General features: G+C 41.1%; 1 protein-coding gene across 1 annotated transcript; it reads right to left on the reverse strand.

Annotated features, from left to right (window-relative positions):
* Positions 1 to 11,315: 11,315 nt before the first annotated feature.
* On the reverse strand, positions 11,316 to 24,635 carry SLC35G1 (solute carrier family 35 member G1). The gene is made up of 3 exons (XM_060241320.1): positions 24,324 to 24,635; positions 17,574 to 17,754; positions 11,316 to 12,173 (listed from the first exon to the last, which is right to left on the reverse strand). The coding sequence occupies exons 1-3, from the start codon at positions 24,559 to 24,561 to the stop codon at positions 11,414 to 11,416; spliced, it is 1,179 nt and encodes a 392-aa protein (XP_060097303.1). The 5' UTR covers positions 24,562 to 24,635; the 3' UTR covers positions 11,316 to 11,413.
* Between the last annotated feature and the right edge of the window lie 1,036 nt (positions 24,636 to 25,671).

Here is a 25,671-nt window from a genome sequence, read left to right on the forward strand (position 1 = left end):
GAGAGCTGCCGCCGGGCTGCTTGGTTCCAACTGCCTGCCGGCGAGGAGCCAAGACGTCTCTGCGCATGCGACCCTGGCGCCGCCAGGCTCCCTCGACGAGGCGGGACAAAACCCTCCGAGGCGTCCCAGCTGCGGCTCTGACGTTCGGGACGAGTGGCATACTGGCACTACTCACCCCAAACTCTGGGTGGGCAGACTGGAGGGCAGCTCTCTAGTCTGTCTAGCGCAGGGGTGGCCAAACTTGCTTAACAGAAGAGCCATATGGAATAAATGTCAGACGTTTGAGAGCCACAAGACATGAACGTCAGAGGAAGGAAGGAAGGAAGGAAGGAAGGAAGGAAGGAAGGAAGGAAGGAAGGAAGGAAGGAAGGAAGGAAGGAAAGGAAAGGAAAGGAAAGGAAAGGAAAGGAAAGGAAAGGAAAGGAAAGGAAAGGAAAGGAAAGGAAAGGAAAGGAACTTTAAATGTGTTCTCCAAGCTGCTAGCTGACTTGCTTGGAGAAGTTATTTAAAGAGACAAATGCCTTTTCCAAGGCAGCTGATAGGGCAGTAGGGCTTCCGAGAGCCACACAATATGTGTGGAAGAGCCACATGTGGCTCCTGAGCCACAGTTTGGCCACCCCTGGTCTAGCGTATTTGGGGAAGGAGATGATGCTGTTCTGTGTTTGTGATGGCGGTTGCCTGTGAAGGGAATACAGGCAGTTGTGCCCACTGTGGTGGTGTTCCAGCTGGATCAGTGGTGCGTGCCAAAACTACAATTAATATTTGCTAAGTTAACTAAGAGACTGAGGTCGCAGTCCCTGCTTCAAACCTGACTTCTGGCATTAACTAGAAGGCTCAGGGCAACCAACTGCCAATCACCTATCTGAGTATCCAGATAATGACATGGATCCCCAAGAGAGGAAGTTGTTTATTTACATTCCTCTTGATGTTCACAGGTTGAAACAACCTGCTGCTTGTGCTGCTTGTTATTGTTATTTAGCCTTTGTATATGTCAAAACATCTGGGGGTGTGGTGATCCAAGAATTACTGGCAAAAAAGAGATCTGCCTACCAAGCACATCTTGCTCAGCCCTCCTGTCCTGGGAAAAAAGCAACCTTTCGCGCTGCATGTAGCAACCTCCAGCGCAAGCTTCGAGACATTCAGAACGAGTGGTGGACCAAGCTTGCAGAGAGAACCCAGCTGTGTGCAGACACTGGTGATTTAAGAGGGTTCTACGAAGCCCTGAAGGCAGTATATGGTCCATCATATCAGGCTCAGAGTCCCTTGCATAGTGCAGACGGCCAAGTGCTCCTCACAGACAAGGCATCCATATTGAACCGGTGGTCGGAGTATTTTCAGGTTCTCTTCAGTGCCAACCGCGTAGTTCAAGATTCAGCAATCCACCTCACCCCACTTCAACCAGTGAAAACAGAGTTGGATGAGATCCCCACCCTAGAAGAGACTGTTAAAGCCATCAAGCAACTGAAAAGTGGCAAGGCAGCAGGAGTTGATGGAATTCCACCAGAGATCTGGAAGCATGGGGGCACAGTACTACATAGCTCACTTCACAAAGTACTTGTCACCTGCTGGGAACAAGGCAAATTACCACAGGACTTTCGCGATGCAATCATCATCACCCTATACAAGAACAAAGGGGAAAAGTCAGACTGCTCCAACTACCGGGGGATAACCCTGCTCTCCATCGCAGGCAAAATCCTTGCCAGAATACTCCTGAACAGACTGGTGCCCACCATTGCAGAAGAACTCCTCCCAGAGAGCCAGTGCGGCTTCAGAGCTAACAGGAGCACCACCGACATGGTATTTGTTCTCAGGCAGCTCCAAGAGAAATGCAGGGAACAGAACAAGGCTCTGTATGTGACTTTTGTCGACCTTACCAAAGCTTTCGATACCGTTAGCAGGAAAGGCCTTTGGCAAATCTTGGAACGTTTAGGATGTCCCCCAAGGTTCCTCAGCATGATCATCCAGCTACACGAAGACCAGCGAGGCCAAGTCAGACACTGCAACGACCTCTCGGAGCCCTTCCCAATAGGCACAGGTGTAAAGCAAGGCTGCGTTCTCGCGCCAACTCTCTTTACGATCTTCTTTAGCATGATGCTTCAAAGAGCCGCAGTAGATCTAGATGATGACGATGGTGTCTACATCCGCTATCGCACCGATGGCAGCCTGTTCAACCTGAGGCGACTAAAGGCACACTCCAAGACAATGGAAAAACTCATCCGAGAGCTACTGTTTGCTGATGATGCTGCACTCGTCTCCCACTCGGTATCAGCTCTGCAGCATATGACGTCCTGCTTTGCAGAGGCTGCCAAGCTATTCGGCCTAGAAGTTAGTCTGAAGAAGACAGAAGTTCTCCACCAGCCTGCACCCCAGGAAGATTATCACCCTCCCTGCATCACTGTGGGTGAATCAGTTCTGAAGACAGTCCAGCAGTTCAGCTACCTGGGGTGCATCATCTCCTCAGATGCCAAGATTGACAAGGAGATTGACAACAGGCTGGCAAAGGCAAACCGTGCATTTGGCCGACTGCACAAAAGAGTGTGGAGCAACAAGCATCTGAAAAAAGGCACAAAGATCAATGTTTACAAAGCGGTTGTGATGACAACCCTCATCTATGGCTCCGAATCGTGGGTTTTATACCGTCATCACCTGCGACTCCTTGAGCGCTTTCATCAGCGCTGCCTTCGCACCATCCTCAACATCCACTGGAGTGACTTTGTGACCAACACTGAAGTCCTCAAGCGGGCAGAGGTTACCAGCATCGAGGCACTGCTGTTGAAGACGCAGCTGCGCTGGGCAGGGCATATTTCTAGGATGGAAAACCACCGCCTTCCCAAGATTGCCCTGTATGGCGAACTCTCCACCGGCCATCGAAATAGAGGGGCACCAAAGAAGAGGTACAAGGACTCCTTGAAGAAATCCCTTAGCACCTGTCACATCAACCATCACCAGTGGTCTGACCTAGCCTCAGATCGCAAAGCATGGAGGCACACCATCCACCAGGCTGTCTCTTCCTTTGAGAACGCACGCATAGCTGGTCTTGAGGACAAAAGGAGATTGAGGAAGAATCGCACTGCTACAGGACCAACCCTAAATCAGACTTTTCCCTGCAGCCGCTGTGGCCGGACCTGCCTGTCCCACATTGGTCTTGTCAGCCACCAGCGAGCCTGCAGCAAACGTGGACTATTGCACCCTTCTTAAATCTTCGTTCGCGAAGCCAAGCCGAGAGAGAGAGAGAGATGTCAAAACATCTTCATTAAGTTGCATGCTTATTTGCTATTGTTCACCTATGTAGAGGCATCTACCTCCACAGATATATAGCTTCCATTTCTATGTGACTGAAGAAGTGTGTGCACACAAAAGCTCCTACCTTGAATAAACTTATGTTAGTCTTAAAGGTGCCCCTGGACTTGAAACTGGTTAAACAAAGTATATAGTTCCAGGCAGTACCTCTAAGCTGAGCTAGTGTGAGCTAGCTCACAGATTTTTGGCCTCCGGTTCACATAGTTTTATTTTAGCTCAGGAAAAATAGCCCCTGAACAAACTAATTTTATTTTAGCTCAGGAAAAATAGCCCCTGAACAAACTAATTTATGCAGTAGCTCACAACTTTAATGACAGTAGCTCACAAAGTAGAATTTTTGCTCCCAAGACTTCATGGCTTAGAGGGAACATTGGTTCCAGGTAGCCTGGAGCTCTTGAGTTCTTGATCAGTTTTTGGATACTTCCTGTAGCTTCGGACAGTTTTAAAAGGCTCTATTATGACCTCCTTTCTCTTCATCTCTGGGGTAAAGTCTTCATCCTCCCTGGCCTCAGAGCAGACCAAGGGAATAGGGTTTGTGGGCAATGGTACCCTCATGCTTCTTTTGTGCTTACCATGACAGGTTAAAATTTGTGACTGGATCTGGATTATTTGGATTCTTGCACAAATATGGAGTGGGAGGAAAACTGTATGTCTTAAGGCTCTAAAAAGTTCTCACTTTGGAAGCTTCGAAAGAAAGTACAAAGGGAGTGGGATGATGGTAGTTGTGTCAGGCTGTGTTTTTCTCTGGGCGCTGTACTCAGCAGGTTGTATGCAGCAGGGAAACTATCAGAAACACACCCGGCCTTTCTAGGTGATAAAGTGGTCCTTTCTGTGACTCAAGGGCAAACCTAGCGCTAAGTGATTACAGAAGAGGAAGTGCCAGTCCACAGGGACTCTTTCCCTAGCTGCACTGAATCTCCTTCACTGTTTTTCTCCCCTCACAATCTGTTTTCTTCCAAGCACTGCTTGCACAGCCCTGTCACAATCGGATCAGCAGCACAATCAGCAGCTGGGGGATTAGTCAAGTCAAATCAGTGCAGTCTCTTCTCATCTCACAGAGTGGAGGGGAGCTCCCAATTCAGGAAATTTTGTGGCAGCCACTTCAGTTGAGGCTCCCACATCAGGCCAGCTGGGGGACAGGTGAGGGCCCATCAGCTGACCACAGCATTCCAAAGGGAGATGTGGTAAAAAGCACAGACCCAACCGGGAAGGTTCCTGGCTGGCACCCACCTCTGAAATGCTGCCATTGGCTTAGCGATAACAGCTAGCTGCTTCTTCTCATGTGATACATGCAGCCCGACTGCTGCCACTCACTGGATGGAGGCACATTGCAGGTGTCTCCACTGGCTGTCACTGCCTAGGGGTGCATTGCAAAGGTTGATGTGGCCTAGTGGACACTTTCTTACCAGTAAGGTCTACTAGCTCTGTTTCTTACACAGCCATCTTATGACTGGTTAAAACACAGCAATTTGTCTGATGGTGAGGAACGGCCTCGACCCTCCACTTTGCGCTAGCAAAGATACTGGAACAACTTCCTCATACGACCCTTTGTCCAGCATCCATAGCTCTGCTTGACAAAGGACCCTATGAGGAAGATGCTGTTCTAGTGTATTTGCAAACCTGGGACCTGTCATCTCATAGCAAACACCTACACTGGGGAATAGCCTGCACACAATGAGAGCTAATGGATTTCCATTGGTCAGAACAGGATTTGGCCTGAGTTTCAGCTATGCAAGCTAGTGTTCACACAGCTAAACGAGTCCAAGCCTCCCTCTTGAAAATCCTATTAACTGGGGTTTCAAAAGGTCAACCTTCCTTCCTCCCACTTTTTTTGGCTTTTTTTCCACCTTGGACCCTCAAGTGTTCTCAGAGCAAGATGCATACTCAGCTCTCATGACACTAATTGGAGAAGAACTCTTTTTCACTTTAGAAAGTCTTTGTGTGTGCATGTGTACTTGGATAGCTTCTCCAGTGTGTCAATACGCTTTGTAGCTGAGTATGTATCCTGAGATGGTGAAAAGGGACCCAATTTCAAGAAAAGTTGGAGGGACCCTTTTTAGAAATACCTGGGCATTTACTGACTGGTAAAAAATACTTCCTATAAAGGACAGTTACATAAATGAGAAATTAAATGAGTTAAGATTAATAGACAAAATAAAATACATTTCTATAGGCAAGTTATGCTACTCTTTGTTGATCTAACTGCCTTCTTTCCCACTTAAATGAAAGTTCTATAATTCTCCTTAATCAAGAATGACTTCCCCAAAGTTAGTGAATGTTTATTGGACTTAACTTTGACTCTCTTTGTTGGTTTATAGCGATTGATTGTGTGAGTCAGAAACAATAAAACAGAAAGTGAAGTACGTTTCTTTTCAAAGTAAAGAAATGGCTCCTCCCCCTTCCAAATTTTATTTCACTCTATCACTTCCAAACCTGTCCTCACTTGCAGTGACTTACTGCAAATATTTTCAAAACACTTATCCAGCAAAAAAAGTCACCTTGCAAATTAATATATGCACAATTCAAATATACAGAAATCCCAGGGAGCAATGTCTGTTGATAAAAATTACAACTTGAACTTTGGTTTTGAAAATGTTTCTGTTTGGACTAATAACATCACAACAGTGAGCAAACTTTGGAGTACTAGAACTCTTCAGCAGACTGAATGTTCACTACAACAAAAGGCAGGGTTGCAATGAATGTTCAACCTGCCGAAGAGTCCTAAAGAACTCCAAAGCTTCCTTACTGTTGAGATATACTAAGGATCTCCCAGATTCCAATCTGACACTCTTAACCACTATACCATGCTGGCCTCACTTGTGGGAGGTACAAGGAATCCCAAAGCCAATAACAGCATACGCTTTTTTCAGTATTAATCAAGAGATCCAATAGAATGGGTGTTGACAGATGAGGCATTAAGAACTATGTATTTTTTGTAACATACAATCACATCCTTGAGGAGCTGGAACATATTAAATTGGCTGGGCTACTTTTCAAGCTTTCTGAATGACAGAATTGTGAGGCAGATCTTAAGGCAAATAAATCTTTGTTGAGCCCTACATACATGTATTAAATGATAATACTACATACATGCATTAAATGTTTGGTGTAGTGGTTACGTGTGCAGACTGTTATCTGGGAGAACTGGGTTTGATTCCCCACTCCTCCACTTGCAGCTGCTGGAATGGCATTGGGTTAGCCATAGCTATCGCAGGAGTTGTCCTTGAAAGGGCAGCTGCTGTGAGAGCCCTCTCAGCCCCACCCAACTCACAGGGTGTCTGTTGTGGGGAGAGAAGATATAGGAGATCGTAAGCCGCTCTGAGTCTCTGATTCAGAGAGAAGGGCATGGTATAAATCTGCAGTCTTCTTTTCTTGAAACAAATAATCCCAGAGATCACTAAAAATTGATAAATGCAGATTATAAATTGCTGAGTTTGTTACTATTTTTTTTAAATTAAAAAAAAAATTCTGCAGGAATATTTTTATTTGGGATGGAGTCTAAAATAAGGCATGGAACTGAAATGTTAACTGAAAAGGTTTCCTCCATTTCATCCTAAGATAATAAGATGTCTTAAGAGGACATTAGTTAACATCACTGGTAAAAGCCTTAATAATGGTAAAGGTAGTCCCCTGTGCAAGCACCAGTCGTTTTTGACTCTTGGGTGATGTTGCTTTCACAATGTTTTCATGGCAGACTTTTTACGGGGTGGTTTGCCATTGCCTTCCCCAGTCATCTACACTTTCACCCCAGCAAGTTGGGTACTCATTTGACCAACCTCGGAAGGATAGAAGGCTGAGTCAACCTGGAGCCGGCTACCTGAACCAGCTTCTGCTGGGATTGAACTCAGGTCGTGAACTCCGACTGCAGTACTGCAGCTTTACCACTCTGCGCCACGGGGCTCTCTAAAAGCCTTAACGAAACAGTTCTAATGCTGAACCAAAACACTTTTATCAGCCTTAACTTTCATAAACACATGCACAGTGTTCATTGAAATTTCCTCTTTAACTCACTGTGCTGAAATGGTGCTTATACCGGATGGTGCAAAAGGGTGTCTCCACAATTTACAATGTGACAAAGAAAGAGCCAGACCTAGCAGCTGTTGCCCGCCCCCCCTCCGCCTTCAGCAGAAACTGCCGGAGCATCTGTGTCACAGGTTGGCAATTTTTTATAATGTGGCATGATGTCTTAGATTGCTTTCCTAAGTATACACTCTTCTAAGTCCATTGAAATCAACAGATTTAAAAGTGTGAAACTTTTTTAGGACTGCACTATTAAAGGCCTTTCAGTACAGTAGATTCTGGCTGAGGAAAAGGAAGGTATAAAAGTATTTAAGTTTTAATTGCAATAAAACAAACAAAAATATTATTCTAATGGAAGGTATTATGAAGTGTACAAGTTTGTTCTTGGACAAATTAAAACATTCTAAGTGCCTTGTTGAATCACTAACTTAAAAAACACACCTATCTTTTGATCCCTCTCCATTTGTGTTTTGATAAAGAGAATAACCTTAGACAAAGCATAGCAAAAGGCATTTTATAAAACTGCATTTCTTCCATTAAAAGTTTAAAAATTTTACAAAGAAAGAGGAATACATATATAAAATGCTTTAACCAAAACCAATACAAACATTTGTTTTATCACACATTAAATACAGTAGAAGTGTGCAAAGTGAGATAATTACCTATTTCTGTTCTAAAAATTAACTCTACAATATACTCAGATAAAGATGCAAATATATTCAGATAAAGATGCAAATAAAATCATTTAGAAAATACTACAATGCATTTAAATATTTCACAAAGCAGAACACCAAGGGAATATAGTAAACCCAAACTGAAGCTGTTGTAAAGCTTTAGAACAGCAATTTAAGTTAATGCATACAAGAGTAACTTTCTCTAGCTTTCTCAAAACCTTTCTACAAACAGAATTTTTTAAAAATGACAAAGAAAAAAAATCTACATAGTATTTACTATATATAAAACATTTCAAATTGAAAAGAATACTTCCAGACAAAGTACTTTGTTTAAAATACAGTATCCTTAAAGAAAGAAAAATGAAACAAAATAGCAACCCATATATATATAAGTTACGGAATAAATATAATGATGACTGTGAATAAAATGAAGAGGTCTATCACAGTTCCAAATGGATAGTCATGTTATTTAGTTTGTAACAGCAGAAACAAAATACAATGACAAAAATAACTGGTTCCTTAAACACTAGCAAATGTATTCCCACAAAAACTAAATTTCCCAGCTGGCATCATTTCAGCTTGGGAACATAACACCTGCTAAAGGGCAGGAGCCCCCCATCCCACCTCATGGTTTAGAACTAGGATCCTATGGCACTTTTAGATGGAGTTACTACTGGAAACTGTCAGTTGCAATATGTTTGCTACTCTCCATGGTGAACTTATGTAATTCAGGGTTTTTGTAGCAGGAACTCCTTTGTATATTAGGCCACACCCCGATGTAGCCAATCCTCCTGGAGCTTACAGTAGGCCCTGTACTAAGAGCCCTTTAAGCTCCAATAAGATTGGCTACATCAGGGGTGTGTGGCCTAATATGTAAAGGAGTTCCTTCTACAAATATAATCTGTAATTTACTCCAGTGAGTACAGCTCCTTTTCTGAAAGTCATGTAATTTTGCTGGGATTATTATATCTTTTCCAATGCTCATCATGGAAGTGCAAATTGCAAACTTTTCCTGCTCTTCCACCAAAGACCTTGTACTACAAACATTCCTGTTTTAAAAGGGAAAGCCCCACAGTCCCAGACTACCTGGATGAACTATGTCATTTCTCTTGCTATAGATAAACACCATTAGATTTCCACATTTGTCAGTACACTAAAGCTCCCTGCAGACATTATAATGTACACATATTCTGTCTGTATACAAGAAATAAATTTTGTTCTAAAAACCTACAGATTAATGCTTAATATATGCATGGCTCCAAACCTGTTAGAGTGAATTTATAAACTTGCATATGCTTCATTTATCCATATACCAGGATATTTGTGGATCTATCCATATACCAAGATTTGCCCCAAAATTTCCTAAGCATTAACTGAATGTAAGGAGCAGGCAAAAAACCCAAAAAAGCTAGCCTAATGAACACTCAAAATGTGTCATGCTTCATACAATTAACGTTCTCCAAAACAAAGTAACCGCACAAATGGCACCATAGTTTTAATAGCAAACATGAGGAAAACAAAGCTTACTAGGGCATGATAGAAGTTAATAAAAACAGACTCCACAGGATGTAGGACAGATTCTTGACCACTGCTCTATTTTTATAATAAATTATTATTTTATTATTTACACTGTTTATACCAGCCTTTCTCTCTAATGGGGACTCAAAACAGCTTACGTTGTTCTCCATTTTAACCTCACAACAACCCTGTGAGATACCTCGGGTTGAGTATGTGACTGGCCCAAGGTCACCCAGCAAGCTTCCATCGCAGAGTGGGGATCTGAATTTGGGTCTCCTTGATTCTAGTCCAGCACTCTAACACCACCAAACTCAGAGCAAATACCAAATAATGACACACAAGAAAAAATCTATAACCTAATCATTCTCAAACTTTTTGAACTGTGACTTAATTTTAAACTTAAGTTTTCAGGAAGTAAGGACACACTATGTTCCCCTTTCCCAACACGAAAGGATGGAATCTCATATCACTGAAGTAGCATAAAATTTAATTTTTGTTCTTGATATATATCATCCGATTCCATTCCTGATCAACTAGGCTTTATTTCAGAATTCATACATTATGCTGAGGCAAACCCAAATCTACCACTGAGCCTCCTCTCCCAGTTTATCTTGTTTCTTCTCCTTTTCCATGGCCTTGAGACCTACTTGTAAAGCAACGCAACTCACTGTTGTGTCCTGACCTACAGTTGAAGACCTAATGCTGTAACCCAGAGATGTCGAATTCATTTGTTATGAGGGCCAGATCTGACATAAATGAGACCTTGCCAGGTAGCAGAGGTATAAACATTATGGATACAAACACAATTAAATATATTATAGAATCACAAAGTCACAGAATTGGAGGGTTCCTCCAGGATGATCTAGTCCAACCCCCTGCACAATGCAGGAAATTCACAAGTACTCCCCCCACACATACACCTTTTTTCCATTATTAAAGTACAAACATGTTTAAAACATAAACACTCTTGCAGTATTTTGCTTCAAATATTGCTTCAAGGTCTACTGCTGTGACTAGGAAAGCCTACCCTAATGCACAAATTCAGCCCCTTAGAGGCAGCAAACTGGTGCTTCCACTTATTATGCTCAAATGCTTGGAATTAAAGTGATAAATATATGATCAGTCAGATCACATGTTAATACATTTGAATGCAATGAAATGGCAGAATACTACGTCAGTGACAGTGGAATGGAATAACTTCTACATTCCATCCACAGAACTTATATGCTTAAAACCAAACTCCCCCTTCCTAAATCCAAACCTTTGGCACATGGGTGCTGTTTTAATTGCATAGATAAATAAAGGTAAAGGTAGTCCCCTGTGTAAGCACCAAGTCATTACTGACCCATTGGGTGACGTCACATCATGATATATTCTTGGCAGACTTTCTACAGGGTGGTTTGCTATTGCCTACCCGTCATCTAAACTTTACCCCCAGCAAGCTGGGTACTCATTTTACCAAACTAGGAAGGATGGAAGGCTGAGTCAACCTTGAGCTGGCTACCTGAACCCAGATCCTGCTGGGATCAAACTCAGGTCGTGAGCAGAGCTTGGACTGCAGTACTGCAGCTTACCACTCTCTGCCACGGGGCTCGGTTAGCTAAATAGGCAAGCATTAAAAACATTTTTTTGCATAGTATTAAACAAGGGTGCAGTTATCATGTCGTCTTTTAAAAAAACGGACTGTGAACAGAAATGGCCATTTTTGGACTTCATTTGATTTGTAGGAGCTCAACAGTAGCAACTCATATGACTTTGTCTTTGGTCAAGTACAGCATTATCAGAAGTAGCAGAAATGGCACGGGCTGTCAATATAAACATACTATGAAATCTGAGTTATTAAAATATAGGAAGTAATAATTATACCATCCAAAAAAGCAGCAAAGAAAAAAGCCACTTTGTTACATTTCATTTTCTTCAGCTTCTTTTGAACTTTTTCTCCATTTCCGAATAACAGTTCCAGAGCTACTAGCTACTACACAAAGGGCTCCCCCTACTGTCCACCACGTGGGCAAGTGATTGAGGAAAAGAATTTGAAAGATAAAAGCAAATACAACATCCATAGTTTTCATTATAGCAACTGGACCTGCTTTCTCAATTTGCAACGCTTTTGTAAGAAATATCTGACCACCCAACCCAAACAGGCCGATTAATATTAGGAGAAATCTGTCTTTGCCACAATGAGGTAAAGTCCATACATCCATTACAAAAAGCGCTATTACAGAGACTATTAATCCAATTACTGCATAATACCAGATGGACAAAAAATAGTGCACAGATTTCCCCATCTTTCTTAGGATTACAAAAGTTGAAGCAGCAGATATTGCACTTGCAACAGCCGCTATTGTTCCTTTGAGATGATCTGTGTAGCTTCCTTCAACACCTGCAATGTTGGACCCAAACAAGAAAGGTGGCCTTGCAATCAGCACCACTCCAGTGATTGTGAACAGGGTGAAAAGAAGATCCCAAGGACTGTATTTCTCCTTCAGAAATATCCAGGCCAGTAGCGATGTGAATACTGGGCTGCTGAAAGTAATGACCGTGGCATCAGCAAGTGGCATTACCTGGTAAGCATAGTAGAGAAGAATCATTGCACCAGAGCCAATTAATCCTCGGAAGAAGAGAATGACTCGTTTGCCTTTTGGTCCCAGAAATCCTGTCCTAAATTGAAAGAGAGGCACAATGATATTTGTCTCATACAATGAAGATTTTGTAATCAGTTATCAATTAAGCTGGGCAATTTTACTGTGGAAATTCAATATAACTAGGATTTAAGAATTGTTAGAATTACACCATTAAACTCTTGTGCAGGTTTTGTGGACACACAGTGCCCTGAGTGTTCAGAGTTTTGATTCTCATTCAGCTTTCAAAAGTGTACATAGGCTCAACGATAGATAATATCTGCAACATGCAGACCTGCTGAACTGATCCAGATGGGCAGGGACCTATTGATTACTGGCCTACAGGAGTAAATGAACTTCTCTGTAGCTCAGTATGACAATACTTTGGGGACAAAATCTATAGCATTCATTCAGACGTTGGTTCTGCATCATCAGCAGTGACAAGACTGGATGGTCTCAGGGTGCCAACATGTGAAGGGTACCTTTCAGCTTGTTCAGTCTGAAGATATGGATAGGACCCTTGGAAGTTTGAGATCTACAACCCTTGCCCCTCGCTGCTGCTTAAATATGCTGGGGGGAGGAGAAAATGCCTCATGAAAGGTGCTGCTTGCTCCACCTTGAAGTGGGCAGTGGCACTTCCACTCCTGAAGAAATCCACTCTGGAAACAAGAGAGTTGAATAACTAACATCTAGTGCTGGTACACCCTGGCAGCAGCCCCCCACATGAGTATCCAAAGCCGATTTTATTTAAATCAAATCGATTAAAACCATGATTTAGTGTCATCCCAAGCAATTGCACACTTCTAAACTCACTGACTTCAATGGTCTTAGAAGGATGTAACCCTGATTAGGATGGTGCTATTAAATAAGTAGTCAGATGCAAGATTCATTTTCAGAAGATGTATACCAAGGATCCCCAACATAATAGAGCCTGTGTATATTTTTGAAATTTTGACAGCATCTAGTGGGTGCTATCACAAAATGTAATGGAAGGAGTGCAGACAACCACAAAATGGTGGGCATGTGGTGCTGGGGCCAATCACAAAATGGCTGGAAGTTGCACATCAAGTGTCCTGAAGGCTCCTATTTAAAAAAGGATGCTCCCTGCAGACCCAAAGGTGATGTTTTCTGCGCTCTTCTGAAGGTGCTCCTGCTCCTGAAGAGGAGGAAAACCAGGACTGGCTCTCTACTCTGGAGAAGAAACAAATAAGTGCCAGGAACACATTAATGGACACCCTGGTGCTCCTGGGTATCCTGTTGGGGATCACTTGTATATATGTTTTAAAAGTTATTTTTTTCTGAATTTTTTCAGTTTAATTTTGCAGCAATATCAGAAAAATTAATGATGATTTTGTTATTTTATTTACCCAAACTAATTGCAGCCAATACCTGTTAAGTCACTGACAGGTGAACCATCTCTAATTCAGCAGGTTAATCTTGGATGATATTTCTGCCATGCTGTTTTAAGAGGACAACCATAATCACCAAATACACATTTTAATTGTTTAACTAGAAGAACAAGCTTATTTATTTAAAATTTTATTCCCTGCCTTTCCCTTGTGGCTCAAGGTGGCTTAGTTCCAAAAGTTAAAAACATAAAAAGATAACACCATTTATATTCCCCATCACTATCCCAAGATAATGCATGCACCTTAAATCCTGTTAAAAGCCGACACAAATTAAACAGTCTTACTTCATCTTGAGAAGTCTGACACACCATGTGAGCGCCACTACAGAAGAGGACTGAGCTCTAAGTAGACGCCTAGCAGCTGCTGTAGACAGAGGAATATTCTAGACATTTTTCTTCAGCAACATACTGTTAATAAGACAAGCATACCTATTTTTGATTTTTTAAACTATTTTAGATACATATATAAAATGTGTTTTAAAACAAATTAAACAGGCTATTTCAGCCAGGTCATTATAAGGCATTTAAAATATGCAGCTAAATCAATGAGTCTTCATTTGCCTGTCATATTATTTCAAAAAGAAGTTTTCCTGATTTTTCAGTTCCATTTCTCAAATTAGAATGAATTAGCGTAAAAGGAAACAATCTTTCTATATCTGTAGAATAGTGTTTTTAGCTGGATTGTCACTTTAATAGTTTTTGATAAGTCCAAGCTTAAAGCCTTTTTGGTTTCTGAATGAAGTTTCAAAATGTTTCTGAATGAAGTTTGAGTCCAGTGGCACCTTTAAGACCAACAAAGTTTTATTCAAGGTATAAGCTTTTTGCATCTGAAGAAGTACATGCTCACTTAGTCAGATGAACACAAAAGCTTATACCTTGAATAAAACTTTGTTGGTCTTAAAGGTATCACTGGACTTGTCTGCTGCTTCAGACCACCATGGCTGTCTACCTGAATCTATGTTTTTGAACAGTTCACTTAGCCATGAACTTTGTTATAGCTAGGGTTGTCAGGTCCCCAAGTATCTGGGGACTTTAGGGGTGGAGCCAGGAACAAGGCTGCGGCAAGCACGATTAAACAAAGGGAGTTCTGGCCATCACATTTAAAGGGATGGCATTCTTTTAAAAAGACTTCCTTTCATTGGAAATAATGGAGGATGGGGACACCTTCTTTTGTGGCTCACAGAGTTGGACCCCCTGGTCCAATATTTTTGAAACTTGGGGTGGGGAGTTTTGAGGAGAGGCACCAGATGCTATGCTGAAAACTTAATGCGTCTACCTCAAAAAACAGCCCACATCAAGCCCTCAGCTACTCAGATTGATTCTTCATTACATCCTATGGGGACCAGTCTCCATAAAGTATAACGGAGTGCTCAGTGGACATTTCCCCTCCTTGCCGCTTTCTGATAACCTCCAAACCATGGGATCCCCTGCCCCCGACTGGGGATTGACAACCCTAGCTAGTATTATAAACAGCCGATTGTTGGGTACCCATGTCACAGCCCAGTCCTCTTCTTATGCAACTAAGGAGTGATCCTCATACAGGCAAATAAGTAAGTTTTTTGTTCCACATAATGCCTGCAGTTTAACCCTGGTTAATACATGGCATTTTTAAAAGTTTCACTCAGTTTTTCAACATTTTAACAGTAAAACTACTTCCTTGCACTTTGTTCAATATTACAGAAACAGACTTTTCAAAATTAGTTACTGGATATTTTTTCCTATTATTTTCTTTTTGAATTTTTTTTTTAAAAAACCCTTATGACTAATCAGCATTATGTTCAGCACTTCTCTGTACTCTAATGCGGAGAGTTCAATAGTTCCAACTATTTTTTAGTTCCAACTGGCTACAATAGTTCCAACTATTTTTTTCATAACATTGTTCACAAATTGTCATGAGATTTGGGCAGTTTTTGATAAAGCTCTCAGAAAAGCCCAGTTGTGAATTCCATCATAGATCTTAAGAGAAAATTAATTTTGGCCTTTCTTGTCTTCTTCAAAACAGTTGCTGCAAAATGATTATTGCAGAAATATCTTCTTGGAGCAATGAAGTCACTGACTGAAAGGCACAGCACATGAATGCTGCAACTCCATGTAATCAGCTTGGGGCTCTCTTCTAGACTTCTTATCTTGGGTACATTTGCAGCATTGTCTATGACAAAGATCTGTACAAGATATTTGAATCATTTCTACAGTTAGCTATAGTTTTTATTATTCTCATTAGCAGCCTTTTAGGTGTGCAGTTTCTGATGCATTACTTGTTTCTGTACTGAGGACATTCCCTTCTTCTATCGTCAGACAAATATATATTGGATAGTTGTGGACTCAAAATAACAAGTTTCTCTTCTAAATATTTTGTTGAATTTCTCTTTTATACTTTATCCAACAATTTGGCCACAATATCTGCTTTGTTAGCTGCTTCATATCCTGGCTATAATCTCTCTCAATGAAGTGTGTATTTTCAACCATATGAAGACTATTGCATAAACAGAGCGATTTCTTCACCAGTTACATCTTGCTGTTGGTTCTTGCTTTGAACTAATTTATGGATGTTTCTGGATGACAGTGTTTTCTTTCTTACAGATGACATACCGTATTTATGTGACATACATTATCTGACTACAATAGTAGTATCATTGGTATATACATTTGAAACTGTAGATAATGATGATGCTGAAGGTGGACAGTTCTCAGAATCCTATACGAAGCTGGATCCTCCTAAACAAAAGAAGTTAATGCAGTTAGTTTCAACCATGCTGCTCATCTAAGAACATAAGAGAAGCCATGTTGGATCAGGCCAATGGCCCATCCAGTTCAACACTCTGTCACACAGTGGCCAAAAAACCAGGTGTCATTGGCCTGATTCAACATGGCTTCTCTTATGTTCTTATATATTCAGTATTACTCATTCCATACCCTGGAATGCAATACAAGTTAAGTAACAAAACTGTAATGGAAAGATCTGCATATTTCAGACATTTTTTTTATATTCACACAACTAATTGGTAACAATTACAGTTTTGCTCAAACATGAGAACTCAAATATAGATCCACCCAAGGGTAAGCCAGGCAGCCTTTAAGAAAGGAACACATAATAAGAGAGTTTACTAACCTGAAGGATCCTGAAGGTTCAGATATGTTCCCACCATCAGCTTCATTCTGAGAAGGAGCACTTCTCATGCTGTTTCATTCAAGCAACCAATTCTTGCATTTCTGTGTTGCACTGCTTACATTTTGCACACGCCTGTCTTATCCATGGGTAGAAGGATTTCATTAAAATGTGACCAGTTTTAATACTACAGATCTTCCAAATAGTGCACTAAGTCCCAATGGGTGGAATAGGCTTTTTAAAAACATAAATATGTCTCCTAGAATATAATTAGCAGTTTTAATCTTCATTCCACAACAATATCTTTAGCTTCAAAATAATGTAAAATTAAACCTATCTTTATATAGTCATTTTAAAGGTGGTAATAGCTCACCTGTAATGGCCTCCCCTACCCTGTTCCACTCTACTTATTTTGTTTACTCTCCCTATCCATCACTTGCTCTAGTATTGTACCATCTATGGACACACACAAGAAGAGTTTTTTGGGACTAACTGATAACTGTGCTACAGACTGCATTAATTGATGTTTTATACAGGTTTTTAATTATTGTACTATGTTTTAAATTCTCAGGTTATTGTTTATCCATTGCTGTAACCTGCTGTGCAGAGAATGGTAGTACAGATAATCTAATAAAATAAAAATAAATTACAATAAAAATAAATAAAAAGCAACCTGATTTACTTTATTATTCTCATAAACTTTCTGCAGACTTGCTATAAAATCATGTCATCTAAGTTGCTTACAGGAACATCTGCCGTATGCAAAAGGTAATATTTCTTCAAGAGTAATCAAGTATTTTCTTTGTTTTCAAACTAACAGCTTTATTTGAAAATGCTGACTACCACACTATTTACCTCTTCCAATATAACTGCATTATAAAGCAACTATCCCTACCCTTTCCTCCTAGAGAAGGCATAATACTCACTTGTAGTATATTAAACCAGGAAGAACAAAGACCATTTGGAAAACACATCTAAAGGCACTGGCTTCTACTGAATGAACATCTTCAATTATCTTTAGAAACAATGAAGCTACTGAGAAGAAGAGAGCAGACAGCATTGTATAGAACAGGCCGAGTCCTGGACAGGTCTTTTTATTGGCTATTCCTGCAAGAGAAGAATTGTAATTTGAAGCTAGAAACTAAAAATTTACCTGTAATTTTGTGAGCTGTATTAAAAAAAGTTTTTATGCATTATTTAGATTTTGAACAGTTAAAGGGGGGCAATAACCACTACACATTTATTGCAGCTGTAAATATTAATAGCAAATGGTTTTTTATTATGACACCGTGGGTAACCAAGCTAGTGTTCCTTTCCAAAATGCACCATCTGAGGATATTTTAAAAACTGCAGAAGTACTAGGAACATCTAGGTGTGTGATATATATATCACCTTTGCCCCACAGCAGAGAGTTGTTTTGAAAATCTCTTGCTTTCATTACGAAGACCAAAGAACTATCTTGACTGTTTACCAAAATCAGAAAATGATAAGCTCAATTCACCAAAACAACAGAAGCCTAGAGTTCTACCCAAAATATATGCATATAGTGATTCTGGACAATGGAGAGAATTCCCTGCTTTTAGGGAACAGTTTACATGCAGTAACTGTTGGTTTGAGACACCTGTAACAACCATATCAGGAATACAACTCCCTCCCCATTGTGTTATTGTAAATAAACTAGGCTCAGGTAAAGGTAGTCCCCTGTGCAAGCACCAGTCATTTTTGACTCTGGGGTGACATTGCTTTCACGTTTTCACGGCAGACTTTTTACGGGGTGGTTTGCCATTGCCTTCCCCAGTCATCTACACTTTCCCCCCAGCAAGCTGGGTACTCATTTTACCGACCTCAGAAGGATGGAAGGCTGAGTCAACCTGGAGCCAGCTACCTGAGCCAGCTTCCACTGGGATCAAACGCAGGTCGTGAGCAGAGGGCTCCAACTGCAGTACTGCAGCTTTACCACTCTGTGCCATTGGGCTCTTCAAAACTAGGCTCAGCAATAGTGGTAATCCACCATATCAGTTTCTTAAATGAGCAGGGACTGAAATCAAGATGTCACTATTTCTAATAAACCAAACTGATTGTCTGTTGCCTTACCATTTTGGTTAATAGCCAGTTTACCACCTCCACCGCTAGCCCTCAAGCACTCAATTTGTATATCTATAGCCATACAGAAGATGGGGAAAAGAGATGTTGGTAGCTCCATCATTTTGGAGATAGCTCCCTGGATGTTCAACTGGAAATAACCTTAGATATATAACACATCAGCCCCGCCCCCCCCAACAGGAATAATATTGCCCATGCTGAAGTCTCCAGTCCTGTTTTTAAGGAGAAAGCAATTTTTGTCCCAAATGCCTGGTAAGGAACTAGAAGGGGAAGCTGCAAGATGGCAGCTGTTACAGTGCTATAGCACACACATAAATTAAAGAACAAAAGGCATCAATGAGCCACCATGGCAGTCATGATGACCATGCCCCCAAAAGCCAGCATGGAATGACAGTATGATTGAAACCCAGATAAGATTTCCTCTGCTTGTTAATTAGTTATGCTGTGGGACATTAATTTACAACAAATGGAAACAAAAACATTAATTTACAACAAATGGAAATTATCCTAATGAATAATACCTTACTTTGTCCACACAGTATTAATAAATCTCTGGAAATCTTAATATGATGATACCAGTGACGCAAAAATAAATATTTTACTCAAAAATGTATATAATCTAAGGTGATTGTGTAAATTATGAGACTCTTTTAGCTCTTATCAGTTGCTAGGTAACTTGGAATCACATTCAGAAAGCTGAGAAGCAGTGCTTGATAACATTCAACAACTGTGAATTCAAAGTGGCAGAATACATAGAATTGTGTTTAGGCTGCCACTGTTCCCAGGATATCTGCCATTAAAATCAATAGGTCACAGTATATTCTCAATTTGAATGGACTGAAATTCAGTGGGCACACTGAGGAGCTTTAGCTTAATGACCAAATGTTATTTGCTACAAAGAAATCAGCCATGGATAAGAATCAGCAATGGATCTTACTATGACACTGTAATTATGCCATAAATGCAAAAAACAATGCAACCTCACATAAAAGAAAACATTCTTATTTTTAGAAAATTTTAATAGGTTTGTTTTTAATGACGGTTTGTATATTACATGGCATTTTTCGTTTGGTTTCCCTTAAGTTTTATGCTTTTAAAGTTCTCCCTGTCTTGCCTACTACACCTTATCCCTCTCATCTTCCCTTAAACCCACTGTCGTTCGTCGATGGCTTATTAATTGAGCAACCTCCTTTGGCAATCTTTCTTCCTTCTCTCCTCTTTTCTACCTCAGAAGACATTTCCTTAACACATTTCCCCCTGTATTTTCTAGGGTCACTTTATCTGCAGTCCCTGTGCCACCTGACTCCTATCAAATTTCCAATTTATCACTTCTTAGTTCCACTGCTGGCTTTTTCAAATGCACCTTCTGGGCAGGAGCTATGTAGTCTGCTGCCTAAGTCACTGCTCGTACTAAAATGTTAAGAAGCAGTTGTAAAACAAGAAGAGCATAATTGTGTAACACCAGGAAAAAAGTATAAAATGAAGCTCTATTGGGCAGCTATACCAGCAAACGCTAACAGTAAAAAGAATATATTATGTAAATCATTATGTATTAATTCACTTATACTATTTAAATAAATAAAAATACTATTGATTAAAATACTATTGATAATTCTGGTATTGTTTCAACTACACAGTCATCAGTAAATGCAGGTAAAATTAGGTTCCTAAAAAGTTACTTAATTTGAGTAATATTAAGCATTGTTTTCCCATGCCTTTTGAGCATATTAGTGCAAATGATTGGCATGGCTTGTAAAGAGATTATTGGATAGTTATGAAACAGTACTGCTAGAAAATCACCCAGTCTCAATCCAAAAATAATTTTTATCACATGCCCTTTCCTCCGTTCTCTCTCAAGGCAGACCTGCTAAAGGAAACAGTGGCATAATACTAATGCTTCCCACAACACAAAGTGTGGGAATGTTTTTACTTCAGTTTTAGTGATACTAATTTTTGACATTTAATATTCTATCCCTTTGTAATTTATTATTTCATCAACTGTTAGTAGCATTGAGGGCCTCTGTGAGGCAGAAAGGCAGCATCCAAATTAAGCAAATAGTTAGCAATGCAATGTTATGCAAATTTCAATGGATTTGCAGCAAACACCAGTAGGTAGGAACACTAGTTCAACAACGGCAATGAGAAGAACTACCACCTCTAAGGCCAAACTAAATGCAACTGCAACAGACACACATTAGCAGTGTCTCAGGCAGCATGCACACATAATAATGTTTAAATTTAAGCTGCTGTTGGAAGCAAACAACAAACTATTACTTTTCCTTTCAACCTGCACTAAAATTTTTGACAGAGCTCCATGTAATTTACTCACTGCAGACTAACAGTGATTTTGATCCCTTTATTACATTGCCCCAACCTGCTCACATCACAAAGACCCATGTTTGAAATATGAGTTTAAATTAAGTAGACTTAAAACAGACTGCAAGTTATGAAAGAAATCCAAAACCATGCTGATCCACAGACTGAAAAGAGCAGGTAATTACATTGCTTTGCAGAACTATACATAATTATCCCAGGACCAAGGTACTAAAACAAAATACTGGAATTTATAAAGTAGGCCAAGATCCAAGGTACCATGTGACTTGCACGGCATTTCCAACGGGCTCCCCCATCATAGGCCAGACCCCTTTGAAACAGAGTACTTTCAGGAGCAGCTTCTGATATGGCATTTAATTAAAGTAGTTCTTTGGGTTTCCAACACAATTTAACAAACCAACCTCTCACCCCACTGTGTATCTATTATGCACATTTCATTCATATATAACATTCGTCATTAATGAAGGACTATTTTTCTGAAAAAAGCCCCGTGGCGCAGAGTGGTAAAGCTGCAGTACTGCAGTCTGAGCCCTCTGCTCACAACCTGAGTTTGATCCCAGCAGAAGCTGGGTCCAGGTAGTCGGCTCTAGGTTGACTCAGCCTTCCATCCTTCTGAGCTCAGTAAAATGAGTACCCAGCTTGCTGGGGGGAAAGTGTAGATGACTGGAGAAGGAAATGGCAAACCACCCCATAAAACATCTGCCGCGAAAACAACATCACCCCAGAGTTGGAAACGACTGGTGCTTGCACAGGGGACTACCTTTACCTTTTTATTTTTCTGAAGAAATGTATGTGTAAAAAGTTCTATTTAAAATGTCTGAAAATATTCCTATCTTATGTACTAACATGGAACTTAACATTATAAGTGGAGTTATAACCATTAATGGTACCTTAAAACACCTGTGCGTATATTTCAGAACACCTAAGAAATTACAATAATTTTCATATAATTATTCCTGTGCTTCCTATCATTTGTAATGGATTATTATAAATGTTATGGTTTAATGGCATAATTTTAACTCTTCTGTATTATGTGAATGTTTTGGTCTGCAAATGTATTTTTTTCTGTAGACATGGCATAGAAGTTCCTTACATAAGCAGCAGATACTGTAAGTTTTGTAGAACTGATGGCTCTCAAACTATACTAAGCTTTCAGTACACTGGCCAAATAATATAATAGATAATAAAACAGCCAATATTGTAATGCCCCTAGACATTACATTTAGAATACTGTGTACAGTATTTAAAGTTACAGTTGCTTTCTTTCCACTTCTATCTCATCTATTTGCCTGCCTTCTTTCCTTCCTTGCAGCTTTCAAACATCACTTGGAATACTGTGTACAGTTCTGGTCACCACATCTAAAAAAGGACATTGCAGAGCTGTAAAAAGTACAGAAGAGGGCAACCAAGGTGATTAGGGGGTTGGAGCACCATTGTTGCGAGGAAAGGCTGAAGAGTCTAGGGCTTTTCAGTTTAGAAAAGAGATGACTAAGAGGGGCACAATGTTTATAAAATTATGCATGGGGTGGAAAGAGTTAACAAAGATAATTTTTCCCATCTCCCAAAATACTAGAATTTGAGGGCATCCAATGAAGCTGATGGGCAGTATGTTCAGGATGGACAAAAGTAAATGCTACTTTACACAGAAAGTGATTGAAATGGCCACAGGAATAAATAGCTTTAAAGGGGGATTAGATAGATTTAAGGAGGATAAATCCCTAAGAGGAACCTGTACATTCAGGGGCACTAAACATCTGAATCCCAGAGCCAAGCGGCAACATCAGGGAAAGGCCTTAGCCTCTATGCCCTATTATTGGCTGTCCAGAAGAACTGGTTGGCTGCGGTGTGAGACAGGATGCTGGACTAGGTGAGCTATTGGTCTATCCATGAAGAAACAATGTAACCTATTCTAAGGCACTCACATAACATAAAGAAATAGTAAAAGTATGCTCCAGTGTAGTGACCCTGATTGCCCAGAGAAGTGTAATGCTAGCGCAAAAAACAACTTGTACCACAAATATGCAAAAGCACACAAGGCGGGGGTGGCCAAATTTGCTTAACATAAGAGCCACACAGAATAAACGTCAGATGTTTGAAAGTCACAAGGAAGGAAGGAAGGAAGGAAGGAAGGAAGGAAGGAAGGAAGGCAGTCAGGCAAATAGATGGGGAGAAGTGGAAAGAAAGCAACTTTAACTTTAAATGCATTCTCCAAGCTGCCAGTTGGCTTGATGAAGTGATTTAAAGAGAGAAATGCCTTTTCAAATTCCCACTCAGTTATGAAGCTCACTGGGTGACCTCAGGCCACTCACAATGAGTCTCACATGCATACTGCCAACCCGATCTATTCTGCAAGCCTATGCTGATGAACTAGACAGAGAACTGCCTATCCCAAGCTGAACTGTTTTGAAGAAACAGGGCTTTTTTTGAGCAGGAACGCAGTTTTGGCTTGGCACCATGGGGTGTGGCTTAAAATGCAAATGAATTCCAGCTGGGTTTTTCCTCCAAAAAGCCCTGCGTGAAGTAATGGGGACATCAGGAGGTGTGGCCTAATATGCAAATGAGTTCCTGCTCAGCTTTTTCTACAAAAAAAACTGCCCTGGGAAGCAATATAGGTAAAAGCAGATCTAGTTGTTAAGGAAAGAGCATGTAAGCGTTGTGTGGTCAGCAGAAGTCCTTTGACTGACTTCCCACTTCGCCCAGAAGCGAGAAAGGAAATGGTGGGAAAAAATCCACTCCAACCCACTGGCTGCTGGATGAAAGACATAAACATATTGAAGTTGGAGGTTAAAAAGCAGTGAAGGAGCGGACAGGTGTGAGCGTCGTCTCGTTCACACAGGTGTGAGCGTCGTCTCGTTCACACTTTTAAAAATTGTATAATTAAAGCAAAGAAAGAATGTGTAGTCTTTTGAAACTATATAAAAGACTTCCGCATAGGAATGCCAGGAGTAGAAAGAATACTATAAAACAACAAATAGGTGGAGGGGCACTTAAGAGGAGTCGAAGTCCAGCAAACAGGCATTGAGGCGCGGAACCTCGCGGGCTCCCCCTACAGAAAGGGCGATCATCCTGCATTTTGTATGACTCCGAGCGCCCCGGCCTGAGGCCAAAGAAGTCGCCCAAGTGATTCCAGCCGTCCCCGGAGAAGAGGGAGGAGGGCCGCCAGTCTGCCTGGCACTAACACCCATGGGGTCTGGAGCAGCCCGCGCCTGCCTGCCTGCCCGCCTGCCCTCGTCACCCACCAGGCTCACTGCAGGGGGCCCTTCCGCTGAGGCAGCGGGAGCAGCAGCAGCACCGCAAGCGGGAACCCGGCTGGGCAGCCTCCGCCGCTTCCATGTCGTGTGCCCGGCACTGGCAGGGTAGCCCAGCATTTTCTTCGCCGCCACCGTCGTAAAGCTCCTGGCTCGGCTCGCTCCATACGCCTTGGCCGGCACTAACGGGATCTGCAGCTGCACCGTCCCCGCTCGGAAAGCGCACCATGAGAGCAGCCGAGCTGTTTGCTTCCAAGTGCCTGCCGGCAAGGAGCCGGCAACTTCCCTGCGCATGCGACCTTCCGGTCCTGGCGCCGCCCAGCTCCCTTGGCCTGGCGGGACGAATCGCTCAGAGGAGTGTTCCCGTCCTGCACATTTGGTCGTGGTGCGGCTCTCCCTGCTTTCTTGGGCGCTTGGGGGATACGGTCGTTTTTGTGTTCGAGGGAACCACAAGCTATGCCCATCGGATTAGTGCTACTAAAGTTGTGTAACTAATATTAGTAAGCTATTGCGGGTAACTAAAGGACATTTTCTTGGGCGGAAGCCCTATTGGAAACCATAGGATTTGCCTTGCGTGGATCCGTTTAAGATTACTTCTCTGATAGAGATCCTGGTTCAAAAGTCAGCAGTACCATGGATGATGCATGGTTAGGGGCTACATTCACTGGCTTTTTTCCCCTAACAGGTCTAGGCCAACCAGGACACTGTGCTAAACCCAGCCATTCAGATAAAAGTTCACTGCATGCCAAGCTGGCAATGTAATCCACTTTACTAAACAGCATAACTTTCTTATCTGGATTTAGCTTCAGCATGTTGGCTCTCAGCTAGATGCAGTATTTTTATAGTGTCGGACTAAGGCTATGTTCTCTAAATGAATTAATTAAATTTGATTTGATAATAAAATGAAGCTATCCTGCTAGACAATATAATCCTGCAGAAAGGAGAGACAAAGAACCCGTGTTCCAACAGCCAGCCTCATTCTTTTTCAGCAGTCCTTTGTCCTTTAATGGGCCAACTCCCTGACTTCTGATTAATTTTGTATTGTTTTAAAATTTTTTATCAGTATGTTCCCCACATTTTGTTTGCCAGAATCTGAAGTGATTTTAATTCTTCAGGACATTTAAAAATGCATTGTACTTACTATATAATATTTTAATGAACTGGGTATGTAGAATTATTAAAATTGCTATAGTTGGCAACAAATACTGCACTCTAGGACATAAGTATCTGTTTTTTAATTCTAAGCTGGTCTGAGCAGGGTTGATGAATTTCAGGCCATGCTTGTTTTTGCCAAGATAGACAAAGCATCCTATTTCCTGTGGGTCAAGTTGCCAGTAGA

This window comes from Heteronotia binoei, chromosome 6 (genome assembly GCF_032191835.1).
Source record: "Heteronotia binoei isolate CCM8104 ecotype False Entrance Well chromosome 6, APGP_CSIRO_Hbin_v1, whole genome shotgun sequence".
NCBI classification, from domain to species: Eukaryota; Metazoa; Chordata; class Lepidosauria; order Squamata; family Gekkonidae; genus Heteronotia; species Heteronotia binoei.

Coding starts and splice junctions, on each gene's coding strand:
- SLC35G1 (XM_060241320.1), bottom strand. CDS start 24,561: ATGGTGCGCTTTCCGAGCGGGGACGGTGCAGCTGCAGATCCCGTTAGT. Junction 17,755..24,323: donor GGCCCCCTGCAGTGAGCCTG/GTGGGTGACGAG, acceptor CTTCTCTTGCAG/GAATAGCCAATAAAAAGACC. Junction 12,174..17,573: donor CCTGGTTTAATATACTACAA/GTGAGTATTATG, acceptor CTTTCAATTTAG/GACAGGATTTCTGGGACCAA.